Source organism: Wolffia australiana, chromosome 12 (assembly GCF_029677425.1).
Source record: "Wolffia australiana isolate 7733 chromosome 12, ASM2967742v1".
NCBI classification, from domain to species: domain Eukaryota; kingdom Viridiplantae; phylum Streptophyta; class Magnoliopsida; order Alismatales; family Araceae; genus Wolffia; species Wolffia australiana.
In genome coordinates this window covers 13225006-13239711 of record NC_135846.1, presented here as the reverse complement: position 1 = coordinate 13239711, position 14706 = coordinate 13225006, and the positions used below count along the sequence as shown (strand labels likewise).

Genomic DNA, 14706 nt, shown 5'->3' with positions numbered 1-14706 from the left:
ATTTATGTCAAACTGAAATTATAATTTCATTTATGGAGCATAACTAAATATTTATCATCCAATGCTAAAATAAACAGCGTTGATCATGCAGTTTTGTCTCGCACTACAGAAAAGGAAATTTCAAGATTATGAAGTCACCTGAAAATAATCTGTAGGCGTTTGGAAGTTCCCTCTTCTGTGTAGCGTACATGACATCGCGCTTCGAAGAATGGTAAAGACCAGGATCAACGATAATTGGTTTTAACCGACGGGATCTGTGAAAAATAAAGTTCCAAGCATATTCAAAACAAAAGAACGCCAGATCTTTCTACAAGTATAAAGATTCAGTGTATATAATCGATGAACTTACTCTCGCCAACCAATGTGCCCAGAATGCCGAACAAAGTTTAAATCTCTCGGCAGGAATGAGAAGATGTGGAGAATATCTGAAAATCGAAATGAAATCATACAAGTTGCATCAAATTAGTAAAGTTCATCCAAAAATATGGTAAAATGGAGCCTTCACTGCCTACACACATTAATGCTCTAACCGTGCTTCGACTAGTCATCAAACCCCAAATTTCAAGAGAAAACGGAAATGTCCTAAAAAGGAACATGCTCAACCGTCGTTGAAAAACTATATCTTAATCTCAATCAATTTCAACAACAAATTCAACTGTTTAAATTTTTCCATAGAATGGAGATTTTCGTCCAGTAACAATCACATTTCAGGACAAAATCTACGACAAAACCAAGTATTTGCTACAAAAAAGTAGATTCCAACCCGCATTTGGCTTCACTGTTTTGAACGGAGCCAATGCCAAATTTCTCGAAATTAATTTAAAAATGCTTCGAGATTTACCATCCTGAGTCATCAGAGGGTACTCTGATGCGTCAAGATTTATGAACCAATCCCAACTGAGACCCAAACAGAGAAGAACAGCCAAACAAAAATTTCATTACTGGATGAAATCCAAGAAAACCTCAAGTATTCGCAATAAAATCAACAAGTACTCTGCTCTACTGAGGCTCAATTTCTCCAAATCCAAATAGAAAATGTTTAAAAATCTACCATCCTGAGTCATGAGAGGGTACTCCGAAGCGTCAAGATTAACAAACCAGTCCCAACTGACCCCCAAACGGAGTAGAACAGCGGCACCATGAAGAACAGCAGAAAGAGCGGACGATCCCCGGGGATCGGCGAAATCCGCCTTGCCCATCACGTGCACATTGCGCGCGGATCTAAAAACCCTGACAGCGCGCACGGAATCGGCCAACGCGCGTCGCTGTTCTTCCGGAGCAGCGAGATCGAGATGCAACAAGTAGACGTTCCTGGGGTGGTAGACGGCGAAGAGAAGGCGGATCAGGCGTTCTTCGTCCCCGTCGGTGCCCGAGATGAGGTAGGCGAGGGAAGGGACGGGGAATCCCGAGGGTAGCGGCGAGGAAGACGACCGGATGACGGATGCGCCGGCTGAGAGGGAGAGCGAAGCGAGAAACTTCAAGGAAGGAAGAAGGGAGAGGAAGAGGAAGACCGACAGGAAGAAGAAGATCGACGCGGCGAGCAGCCTGCGGACGCCATTGTTGCCCTCCCTGGAGAAGCTCCAGAGCTTGCCAGCCATCTTCCTCTCTTCCTCTCTTCCTCTCAGCTCAGCTCATTTATTACATATATACTCTGGAGTAGTGACCCACCAATAGAATTTAAGTTGGGCACAGTCTAATGGGTAAGTAGAGTTCACCTTCGTCTCGTCTTACGTCCCAATTTTTAGAAGTTCGTCTGAATCATCTCGTCCAGAGTAGACATGGTCGTTCTGTTCTTTTTGTGTGAATTGTTAGTTCTGTTCGGTTTTACGAACAGAACAAAAACAAATTCGAACAGAACATCGCACAGACCCGTGTGCAGTTCCTTTGTTCGCTTTGTGCAAATTTGTGAGGATGTGTAAATTTCGTTCATTTTTTGAAAAAAGAAATAACAGAACAAAGAACAAGGCCCTTTGCAGTTCTTTTGTGCAAATTTTTTCTTCGTTTAAAACAAACAAAACCGAACAACCATGTCTAATCCAGAGTTCGCCCCCTCCTACATGTTTCAGTCCATGTCCTCTCTTCCTCTCGTCTTATGCCCTAATTTTTAGAATTTTGTCTGAATCGCCCCATCCAGAGTTCGTCCCCTCCTAAATATTTCAGTCCATGTCCTGTTCAGTCCACGACCTTCTCGTCCGCACCTTGTCTGGAGTGACGCAGTGTGTATGTCAACCGTGCGTCAACAGTAGGCCACTCGGAATATGACACATGGGACAGCGCGTCAAATTCCTGCTGGAATGTAGAATGTAGAGACCGTCCCGTCTGCCGTCCAAGGCCCTGGATGGGACGGTTATTTCGTCTATGGATGCAAAAATCATCTCGTCCAGCGACCAGCAGACGAGTCTTCGTCCTGTGATTCATCTGAATTCTGGGACGGGGCAATTTTTTTATCCACATATGAAACTACCATCCCGTCTGCATCCGTGCATTGTACGAGTAAGTGACCTGGGTTGATGAACCAGAAATAAGTGTTTAATATGTCGACTAAGACAATATTTATAAATTGTTTGCTATCGGTCAAATCCATAGGGAGCAAGTGTCGATCAAATGAATTTAGGTATCTGTTTTGGCAAGCAAAGCATAGAAGATTAAATATAGTTAGAATCAAACATGGATAGGATCAAATCTATGGGGAAGATACCAATCTCGATAGGATTAAATCTCGGTGTCAGAGTTGACGCTATGTAGGATCTGCTATGATAGTATTATGTATATTATAAAGACTAACAAAGGACTCATGGAATGATTTGCGGGACAATAGTCAAAAGTGTATATATATATATATATATATCTTCATTTTCCTCCCCTCTTCTTCTTGTTCTTAATTTCTACCATAGTATCAGAGCCATAACAGCTCCAGCATTTGTGGAGTCTTCTGTCATGGATTCGACAAATCAAGACATCATGGGTGCCATAGGACAAGTCCATACAATCATTCCTTCAAGAAGATGATGTCTCTAAAGTTGAGTAGCGAGAACTATGAATCTTGGAGAGCTTGCTTCTATCTCAACCGAATGGGCATGATTCGACTAAATACATTGAAGATTATTACCCTCCTATGGCTCTTTTATATCTCTGATCAACATGAAAATGTAGCGAGTTATTTAAATTTCAACAATTTGTGGAAAACTGAGTAACATGTTCTTGGTTTAGTCTTATTCCATGCTTCAAGATGGCAAATTTGTCAAAAGAAGCCTGTGAGGCTTCAGAGAATACATTCTCCAACAGAATTCAATCAAGAATTATGTCTCTATGTACTCATTTTCATAACATGAATAAAGGTACATTGTCTACCGATGAATATGTCAAAACATTATCCACAAGAGAAGCATAAAAATCAGTGGGTCAATTGATCAATGAAGATGATATGATCTTAATTTTTCTAGTAAGGCTTGGAGATGACAATGATCAGTTTTTCATAAGCAGAAATGTGAAAAGTAATCACCTCATGTTTGATGATATTGTAACAAATCATAAATCTCATCATGCATAACTGGATTATCAGCAGTGCATTAATGTTAATAATTTTCCTCCCTTCACAAACGACGTTCAAGCACAAGGAAGATATAGACAGAGGGTATTATCAGAACCATAGAGGTGGAAAGAGGTATAAATAATCAATTCCAACCAAATCACCAGATCTCCTCACAATTCTATCAAAGGTCAAAGAGCGCTGCGAGGAGATAATAATTTCCAAAAATGGCCCACATCAAGCTCGAAGGACATCACACATCAGACAAATTTTGTGAATCCATCAAAATCATCAGTTACAATACCATAGTAACCAGACAGTGGATGAAAGCACCATATTACTTATGATTAAAGCGTGATAACTCTGCCCATAAAAAAATCAAGTAACTAATCATCTGCAAATAAATAGTAGATCGGATTTTGAAATACCCATCTTTCAGATCATATAAATAACAATCAATGATTGCACACTTAAAAAAAAAATGTGCTTTGTGTTCCTAAAATGTATATATTTACATATTATTTAATACCCCCTCCCCTCTCTATTCTCTCTTCAATCTTCGACTTCCTCTCGTTTTTATTTCCAATCTCTCTCACTTTTTGGCTTCTCAATCTCCTCTACCTTTTCTCTATTTAATCCTCCTTATATCTCTATCTATGTACAAATAAAAATATTTCTTCCTTTCCTTTCAATCGTTCCTAAATTCATATCACAAATCATTAATATTTAATCCGCAAATATTATCCTTCATTTCCTTTCATACATTTTAAATGTAAGAGTATATGTGCTCCTCTTGAGGATTCAAACCTCAGATCTTTGCCTCTTTTCTTTTTTTTCTCAATGCTTCTCCTCTCCCTTCTTATTTCCACGTCAAGCTTCCTTTTTATCAACCTGAAATGCACCATGAGAAAAGAAACCTCGGCATACCAGGAGTGGAATTGAATCCTCGATTCTTTCTCTTCCCTTAGTCTCCTTGTGAGAAATGATCACCATGGGAACAAAAGCTTGTATACTTTATTTTCCTTTCTAGGAGAGATCTTGCTTGAAAGATAAGGTAAAATTCTTAAAAACAGTCCCTTTCACATTATAAATTTAGGGGTTAAAGGAACGGGATGGGGGGATGTTCTTCCTCTTTAAGAAAAATTAGATGGAAGCTTGAAATTCAAATAAATTTTGAATTAAAGTGAGAAAAATTTCCTTTCTTGCACTTTTCTTCATCTTACCAAGTACATCTTCGTGGAGGGGCATTTTTGGAACTTCAAAATAACCTCTGGGATCCATAAAGTGATGCAACATGTTCTAGATGAGCAAGAACATAACTATAATAAATAGTGACAAAGTTGCATAATGAGGGGATATATAATGAGGGGGGCACATGGTTCTTTTGTCAATCTAAATGCAATTGTTTTGATATATAATGAGGGGGTTATCTCCAGCATAAAATATTATATTCACCATACTTTTTATGTGGGATCTAGGGATATCACAATGCTTCCTTGGGATAGAGTTTTAGATATTATTGAATAAATGGGGCTACTTGGATACAAACTGGAATATTTTCCAGTGAAGACTCAACCTAAGTTATGGGATGATGACTCATTGAAGTACATGACCATTCATGACAGTATGGTATAAAAGTTCAAGATGGTTATCGTCCTTGTCCCTCAATTCCATTTTTTGGATTATCCAAAACCTTCCCATTTAGGAACTATCCTGTCCAGAAATTGTCTCATCTAGAAACCAATATGTCTTTATTTTATCCCTCCCGGGGAATCTGGCGCCATCTAGTGTCTGAGATGAAAAGAAAAAACAGGGCTTTAAATTACAATTTGTGAATAATAATTTATAATATTGTAGATAAAAACACATATTATGAAAAATAAAGATGTGTCTGTAATGTAAAATTTGTAAGCATTCTCACCCTCTTATTTCTCTGTACGTTCATTTCTCTTTGAGGCTGTAGCCCTCTTCTACTCTGCAATTTCCATTTAAAAATACCTCTTTGAAACCTCCATGTCTCACTCTCTCTATGTATCTTCATCTCTTGAAAACTTCCATCTGTCATTTGTTTTCTATCATCCTCTATGTCTCTTTCTGCCTGTCTTCTTCCATTTTAAATCTAAATCTCTCTCTCTCTCAACATATATTTTCTCTCTGAAACTTCCACATATGTTTATGTCTAACCACTTTATCCTCCATAAAAACCTCCATTTCTCTCAAAATAAGTTCTTAAAGGTTATATGATAAATATATTTAAATGGGCTGGAACTCTCTCTGTCACACATATAAGTTTCCTATTTATGAAGATTGATCCATATGTTATCTTTTAGAAAATTGTGCTTTCATTTTCCATTAAAGATATTAATAATATATTGATAAATTTAAGGAGAAAAAAATAGTAAAAGTATAAAACTTAATCAAGCCAAGAAATGATAATATATCCTCATCTTCATCAAATGCATTTGGATGCGATTCATCTCATCTATTAGTCATTTGATGTGGATGAAAATTTTTCCCCATCAATCGAGCTCAACTAATTTGTGCGTGAACCATATAAAATGTATTGTGAATGCACTATATGAGTTATTGCATAAATTGATGAAGCACCATGGAAAGAGATAACTTTTAGAGACTACTTGTGCTATCCTTAGGAAAAGAAGGTGTTTTGTTGCCAATGGTTTGTCTTCCAGAAGACATGTATCTTCTATGATATGGTAGTAGTATAAATAGTAGTCCCTGAAGAAGTTCTAGATCCATAACCATCACAGCTTCATTAGATGAAGACTCACAGACTGTCAACTTTTTTAGATGAACATATAACAAAATGATGGATATAATTATTCAAGTAAATGTTGAGAAACTCTATATAAGAGATGGAGACCACTGACTTATGAATATGTCATTCTAAAAATTGGGAAAAAAACAAGTAGATGGCTTCTGAAATTTATTCTGTGTACCTAACCTACTTTGTAACTTGATAAACCTTCCTCTAACTGATATACAAAGAAAGGTCCATGCTTGTAGATAAGTTGACAATTTTAAGATAATTTTTTTTGAGAAAATCTATCTTCAAAGACAAATAGTTGAGTATGACAAAGCCTTCTCAGAAGCTGCCAGGATTAAATCTATTATAATCCTTCTTGTCATTGTAGCACACTACTATTATCTAATATGGGAAACGGATGTAAAGACTGACTTCCTTAATGGAAACCTTGAGGAAAATATATGTGATAAAACTTAAAGGTTATACATCCAATGTGTGAAAGTTATGAAAGTCTAATTATGGACTAAATCACACTTCCCTAAGTTGCATTATGAGTTTTGATAATGCGATCTAATCTTATATCATCATTAAGAATGAAGATGACTTGTGTGTGTCTGCATAATGACTCATCAGAGAGCAACTATTTTCATAAACCTTTAGGATATTCTAGTCATGGGGAATGATATCAGAGTAAAGGAATGTATATTAATGATCTTCTCCATGAAGAGATTGTGAGAAGAAAACTACATTTTAGGAATATGAATCTGTATATATTGATATAAAACGTCACTAAAAAAGGTTGTGGGATAGAGAACTTCAAGAGAGCATGGATTTCATATCTCAAAGGGACATTCTTCAATGCCTCAGCTATTGGATCAATAGTTTCAAGGCTATGTAGAATGCCTGATGTGGCATTCTCTTGAAAGGTTCTGAGCATATCATAGGCTGGCCCAAGAGAGGAACAGTAGTTAGTCTTGAAATAAATCCTTAAATTATTAAGGACACCTTAAAACTGACGTATCAAGCATTGCTTCAACTCAATTATTCAGTCAAACCTGGATGATAGTAAACATACATCTGAATTTATATTCACATTGAATGGAGCAAAGTGTCTTGGAAGAGTTCCTAGCAATATACCATTGCAGACTTGATGATGAAAGTTAAGTATGTCGATACAGGTAATGTTGTTAAAGATCCATAGTGGTTGAAGACATTCAACATTTTCCCTTGTAATGTTTGAAGGCATTCTTCCTTCAAACTGAGAACCTATTCCCTCGTAGTGTGCCAATGATGGTGCTCTTACATCAGTAAAAGAGTTGACATCACATCATGAGTTAAATAAATTTATGACGCCCTTTATTGAATATGGAGATCACATCTAAATCAGATATCATGATGTAAGAGTTTGATTTTTCAACAACAAAGCAGATCCATAGATGAAGCTACTAGCTCAATAAATTTGAGTATAATTATAAATAACTATGTTTATTCTCTAAAAGTGATTTTCTTTTTGCCAAGAGTACTTTTTTGGAAATATGAGTCGCACAAGAAAATTGTACATTTCGTGCCTTGTATAATGTTCATTGATACAATAGTATCAGCATAATTGAAAATCTCAAAATTAGAGTTTAAACCTGTCATTGGTATCTTTGAGATTATTGAATAAAAACAGAAACCTACACTCACTTGGTAATCTTAGCTAGTGATGAGTATTGATCATTTCCACAAAGAACGGTGATTAAGGATTTAACATTCTTAATATAGTTATCATTGAGATGAGAAGAGATACTTACCAGATATGAAATCAAGTGATGAGAAGATACGAGGCACGATAGTGATATTAATTCGAGGAGAGTAGTCAGTAGATGGTGATAACGCATGTTTGAGAAGATCAAGTAAATGTGAGAATGAAGTAACGATGATGCAAAGAGTGACGGAAATAGGATAGAGCACGTGTCAAATCCGATAATTGACGAGTAGGTTCATGATAAGATGGTGATGTGAAGGTGGTAAGATGTGATTTTGAGAATGCATGTATGATCTTCAGAAAGAATACTGTAAGACGAAGATGCTTATTGTAGATTCTCATCATCGACGCTGATGCTTCTCCTTTTTCTGTTTTCAAGTAACAAGTCCAATCATCAATCAGTAAATAATTAGTGCAATCTGATGGAGATTTCAGGACAAAACCACCCACGACCACGAAACAGACGACCAACATTCGTGTTCGTGGATTGAAGCCGTTGGAGTAGCAACCGCCCCCACTCTCTTCCCCCACTCTTCCCACTTTCTTCTTCCCCTCTCTGGATCTATAAGATCTCAAACATTCCTTGTTTTTGAAGGTGAATTTGCTTTGAAGAAAAATTTTCTACGAGAAGATTTTGGCCATTGGTTTCTCCTCAACTGCCATCGCCACTTGAAGTTGCCGCCTCCGCTGAGGGGAGTCCCTTCTACAGCCGTCTTCCTTCAATTAACCAGCCACCGACCTTTCGCTTATTCTTTATTTCTACTTATCTTTCTTTTTCTACCACATTCCCTTGCGTATTCTTCTCTTTCCCCTTCTCTTTCTTTTTATTTTTCAATCTTCTCTCTTTATTACTCGCCTTTCTCTATCACGTTCTCCCTTTCTTTCTATCAATGTTCCTCCTGTGCTTTCTTTTTCAGTTATGTCATCTTTCTCTCTCTTTCTCAGTAGATCTCTCTCTCTCTCTTGTGCTACTCCACTCTCCCGTGCTAGTCCTCCCTCTATCGCACTCTCTGTTTGGCGTTTTCCTTATTTCTGTATCGCCATTGCTCTGTGATAAGTGATTGGGAGTGAATAAGGAAATGAGTGGAGAAGTGACAAGAAATGATAAGTGAAGAAGGAAAAATGAGTGGAGAATAGGACTGTTAGATGAACAACAGAGAGAAGTAGAAGAAGGAACTAGGAGAGAAAAGAATAGAAAAAGCACTATATGCCTTGATAACATGTTTGCCCTCTATTTATAGAGGGGAAATGTTACGGACGTTCAAAGAATATGAAGGGTCTAGAACGTGAAGAGCCTTGTGCCTCTTCATATGCCTTTGTGCCTCTTCATCTGGCGTTGTGCCTCTTCATATCACCACCTGTTGAGAAATCGACACGATCTTGAAGACGAAGTAGAAAACGATTGATATTCAGAAAATGAAAAGTATGTACAACCCCTTGATCCATATAGCCTTTTATAGAGATGGATGTCCTTTAAGTATGAAATCTAGTTAATGAAATTCAAATGGAGTCCGGCGTAGTGGAGTGATGGTGCATCATGAGTTGATGAGTCCCAATGCTTCTACTTGACTGCGAGTGGCGGCGGTATGGTCTAGGATGTCGGTTGCATCTCCTTTTTCAGGTACTGCTGACACGTACTCTTAACAGCCTGATGCAACACGTACGGCCGGGATCGACGGTGCGCGTTGCAACACAGGTCGGCGAAGAACAACACGTGGTTTGACGGGAATGCGGATGCACGTTTATGCAGAAAATAACGAGAATTTCCCGTACGCGTCACCTACGATCCGACTCCCAGTAACCCGATAGATCAATCGTCGGACGCCGTGGTGGAGGGCATCCCTGATCCAACTACCTATCCCGGAACAAGGTGGCGGGCGGGGAATACAAGAGGAAATTCTACCCCGGAACCGGATATATGGAGAGGGACGAAAGCAAGGTCCGAGGTAGAGCACGCGAGTAAATTATCGCAAGAACTAATAACGCGCAAGAGGGGTAGCGGCGTGACCTGCGGACGAGAGTCCGGTAGTCGCGGTGGTCGAAGTCATGTCTTGTTGGGCGGGGCAGGCCGGCGCGGCGAGACCGGGGGACGAGCTGAGGGGCTTGGCCGGATGACGGCAGAGTAGTCGGCTGCGTCGGGGCAACGAACAAACAGGCTTGGCACTGACGTCCGGGTCGGACACGGACTGGACAAGGGACGGAGATGGCGAAGGTAAACCGCCGCGGCAGTGGCGCGCGGGATCGACGGCGGCGGCGAGTGGCGTTGGCGTCAGCGAGGAGCGTCGGAGGTGGCGAGCAGCCCCGGCAGCGGCGAATGGCGTCAGCGGCGGCGAGCGTCGTCGACGGCGGTGAGCGGACTCGGCGGTAGCGGGCGGCGCCGTCGACGACGGGCGGCACCGGAGGCGGCGGGTGGCGTCGACGGCGGCAAGCGGCAGCCGTCGCCGACGACAGCGGTGGTGCGCGACGGCGTTGGCGGCGGCGAGTAGCGTCGGGGGCGCGAGTGGCGGGGGTGGCGACGAGTGGTAGCCGATGTTGGCGGCAGCGGTGGCGCGCGTCGGCGACGGAGGCGAAGGGCGGCGCACGGCGCTGGCGGTGACGACCGGGGGTGGTAGAATCCGGCGGCAGAGGCCGGCCGCGATCGGGGCTGCGGCGATTGGGGCGAACGGCTGCGGCGGGATGTCGGCGGTTGCGACAACAACCGGGAGGGTGGGCGACGATGGTGGCCGGAGACGACCGGCACCGGCGAGCGGCGGCCGCGACGGCGGCGGCGTCGGCGATCAACCGTCGACTGGCCTAACTCTTCCGGGGTGACAATTGACGATGGTACCCCCCCCGGGCAATCATATTTACCGGGATTGCCCCCTCTTGAATCCGAGTCAACTAGGATCCGACTCAGTCGTGAGGCACTGAGTTGCGTCGGTCGCAAATCGGGTCGCCCGGTCGCTTGGAATCGGGTCAAGCCGGGTCGACTCGGCGCGACGAGTCGACTCGGCCCCGACGGTCACCTTCTTCCCAGCGTAGGTTCCGGTGCCGGCGCTCCCGGATGTTCCGGCCGTCCGCGGTGCTGATTCATCCCAGGGCGTCGGGGGTGACTGCAGAGCCCTGTGGTGGCGACCACGTCGGTGGATGGCGTCGGAGAGCGGTGACGGTTGATCGAAGGCGGGCGACGACGGTGAGCGCGCAAGGCCAACGGCGATGGCGAGGCAACGACGCAGTCCGAGCTTCGCGACGGTGGTCGGCAGGCGGTGGCTCTCTCTCTGCTTCTTCAAGGGAACTCCATTTTAACAAACCTCAGTACTTATCAACTTCAACGAAAATCCTCCTCCTCCCTCTAGGGCTTCTCTTCTCCTTTTATATTGGGAGAGAGGGGACCCTAGGGGAGGCCCGTAATTAGGGACAACCCCCTAATCGGGCCGTAAACGACAGTTTGGCGTACGACAAAAGGGCCAAAACACGGAGGCCCTCCCCAAACAAAACACAACGAAAAGGTTCAGAAAAATGCAAGGAAAATAGGAATGGGGACGCCTTCTCGTCATGCCGTGTGCTTGAACTCCGGGTTCTTCTCGTCAGTTCGAGCTTCGCGACGTGGCTGCTGACGTGCTGGTGCGGGTTGACTTGGCGCTTCCGGTTGCGGATGGTCCCCCATCATGAGTTGATTAGTCCCAATGCTTCTACTTGACTACGAGTGGCGGCGGTATGGTCTGGGATGTCGGTTGCATCTCCTTTTTCAGGTACTGCTGACACGTACTCTTAACAGCCCCCCGTGAACTCAGCCCTGAGAAGGTTGAGTTTGACACGAAGATAACAAAAATGTGTACGAGGAAGAGACTTTGTAAGAAGGTTGGAAGTTTGATCAGTAGAGCGGTAGGCAACCTGCATTAATTTCTTAGCTACAGCATCATGAGCAAAGTGATAATCAATTTCGATATTTCCCTACGACACTCTCTCTGTCGCTCTTTCTCTTCTCTGTTTCTCTATCTCTATCACACTCTCTCTTAACCACCATATCTCTCTCTGCTGCGCTCACTCATGCCATATCTCTCTCTCTGCTGCGTTCACTCATTCCATCTCTCCCTGCTGTGTTCTCTCTCGCCATCTCTCTCTATGTCGCCACATCTCTCTATCTCTACTGCGTTCTCTATCGCCATCTCTCTCTCTCTGTGCATTCTCTCTCGCCATCTCTCTGTCTCTTTGTTGCGTTCTCTCTTTCCGTATCTCTCTCTATCTGCATTCTCTCTCTCCATCTCTCTCTCTGTTGCATTCTCTCTCGCCACATCTCTCTCTGCTGTGTTCTCTCTCGCCATCTCTCTCTTTCTCTCTTTGCATTCTCTCTCACCATATCTCCCTCTCTCTTTGCTGCATTTTCTATAGCAATCTCTTTCTATCTCTATCTCAATATTCCTCTATCTTTTCTTTATCCTTACTCAATTCTCCCTCTCTTTGCTCCCTTTCAAATCTTTCTCCCTTGGGGTAGTCTCTCCCTGGTTGATCCACCCCATTCAGTGAATCACTCAACAGTCAACTAAAGGACAAGTCAACAGTTAACTCAATAACAAGTTAATAGTCAACTCAAGGAAGATCTTACAATCATCCAAAATCTCCATCAACAGACGCCCACAACCCATGACACTAGATTGTCGACCTGCATTCCTGTGTCATCCTACGTCATGATTGCCTCGTCGTCCACAATGGCACACTCCGAGGATACCAAGTGTACCTGGAGGAGAAAAAGAAGAAAATCTTTAAATTTCATTTTTTTACTAGTTGAGACATGGCGACGTGTCGCCTCATGCCACATCACAATATTCCCCTTTTTCCTTGAATCACACAAAGTCACATCACAATAGAAAAAGGACAGAATTTGTTTCTTTTCCTCAGTTTACGGATCACATTTACTGCGACTTAATTCTGTCCTTTTTTCTATTGATCCATGTCGCCTCCGATGAATAGAGTGCAACTGATGCCAGATAATGATTGGCTCATTATGGCACCTTTTGGAATAATCACATAGCTAATCATTGTGGATACTCATGAATGGTAACACATGGCGGGGGCATATTCAAGCCAAAAAGAAGAGTAATAAATCATGATAAAATAAATAATAAATATATATATCAACTTAGAAAATAATAAATATATATTTCAACTTAGAAACCTCATCTCTCTGAATATAAGTTCAAAAAATTCATAAAAATATTTTCCAAATAAAAATATTAAGTTATTTAAGGATGCAGCATCGGAAAAATCCTTAAAATATGATTAAATCCACAAAAATCATAATATCAATATAAAAATAGGGTTAATCATTTTTAAAGGTTGATAACACACATTTATATTCTTTTTAATGCATAAAAATGTAACTTTCCCAGAATTAACCCAATAATTTATATGTTATCAATAATTCACATGCAATGCTTATTATTGAAATACACAAACATATGCAGTAACAAAGTGAATTCTTATCATATCATAATGCATTGGTGAAGAGTCTTTAGACATGTGTGCTTGTTATTTCTATTCTAAGGATAATTAAGGACATCAAAATATCTAGAAATAATATCATCATCTATTTCCACTCATATGATGAGTATTGGAAACCCCCAAGCCATTAGTGTGGATACATTAAAATATAATTAGTCATGGTTGTGTAAATAGTCCTTAGACCTGAGATACCAAAAACACACTGTGGATGCAAGATTATGTTTTTATTATGACCTATGAGTTTCTGATCATGGGATTTCAAACCGTGCTATCTCAGATGTAGTAAAAAGTTGAGGAAGGTGATTATGTGATCAAGATATAATTGTCCACCTGTAGCATTAGATGAGATTGGCTCAAGGAAGAATATGTAGTAAAATCCTTCCATAAGATAGTAGACATATCAGAGAAGGTATTCTCTAATGATTCGACCATGCATTAATATCAATTAGAATGAAAAATTATGTTTTAGACGGTTCATCGTGCCTTAAGTCATTCAAGAATCTCATGCAGATGACGGATTAAACGTACACAATAATTGATGATTAAAGGTTCCATCAGAGAGTTAACATACTCATTTGTATCTTCTAGGGCACAAGGTGTATTTTAGCACCCCATAGGTTAACAACCTAATCAATCGATTGGGTTAAAGTAATTCTTGATTAATTAGAAGATGTGATGTAGTTAATTAAAAATGTTATGCCAATAAATGTTATTGGGTCATTCAAGTTGCTAACTAAATAGGGACATGAGCCGAGAGGATCCCAATAGTGTTATGGAAGAAGATGCATATCATCCTGCTATGAATTTCAACTCAAAGAAATGATTAATACATAAATTAATCTAATCTTAATTATACCCATAAAACATGACTTTTATAGTGAGCTTGTAGACTCAATTGATGCATGGTTGTTGTAAGACTCATTTCAGAGAGGCATGGTATGTTTTGAGGTATTTTAAGGAACTAGTACTCAAGTGATCCAATTCTAGATGAATTATGAACAATATACATATCTGTACAGTTATGATGAGTATACATACTCACTCATAGATCAAAGACCAACAGAGGGACATTATGGTTGTATGTGTGCCAACCTTGTGAATTATAGAAGACGCAGAAGTTTTTCCTTGGCTCTAACATGGGGGATGCGTTCAGATCCTTAGACCAAAGCATTTGTTCGGGAATCC

General features: G+C 41.0%; 1 protein-coding gene across 1 annotated transcript in view; it reads right to left on the bottom strand.

Annotated features, from left to right (window-relative positions):
• LOC144710551 (Core-2/I-branching beta-1,6-N-acetylglucosaminyltransferase family protein) overlaps nt 1-1637 on the bottom strand; it is a 2472-nt gene extending 835 nt beyond the window's left edge. The window contains exons 1-3 of the mRNA XM_078584357.1: nt 1052-1637; nt 350-425; nt 139-254 (exon numbers count right to left, since the gene is read on the bottom strand). Of these exons, the coding sequence (XP_078440483.1) occupies nt 139-254; nt 350-425; nt 1052-1598 (739 nt within the window). The 5' untranslated portion in view covers nt 1599-1637. The remainder of the gene's footprint in view (nt 1-138; nt 255-349; nt 426-1051) is intronic.
• Between the last annotated feature and the right edge of the window lie 13069 nt (nt 1638-14706).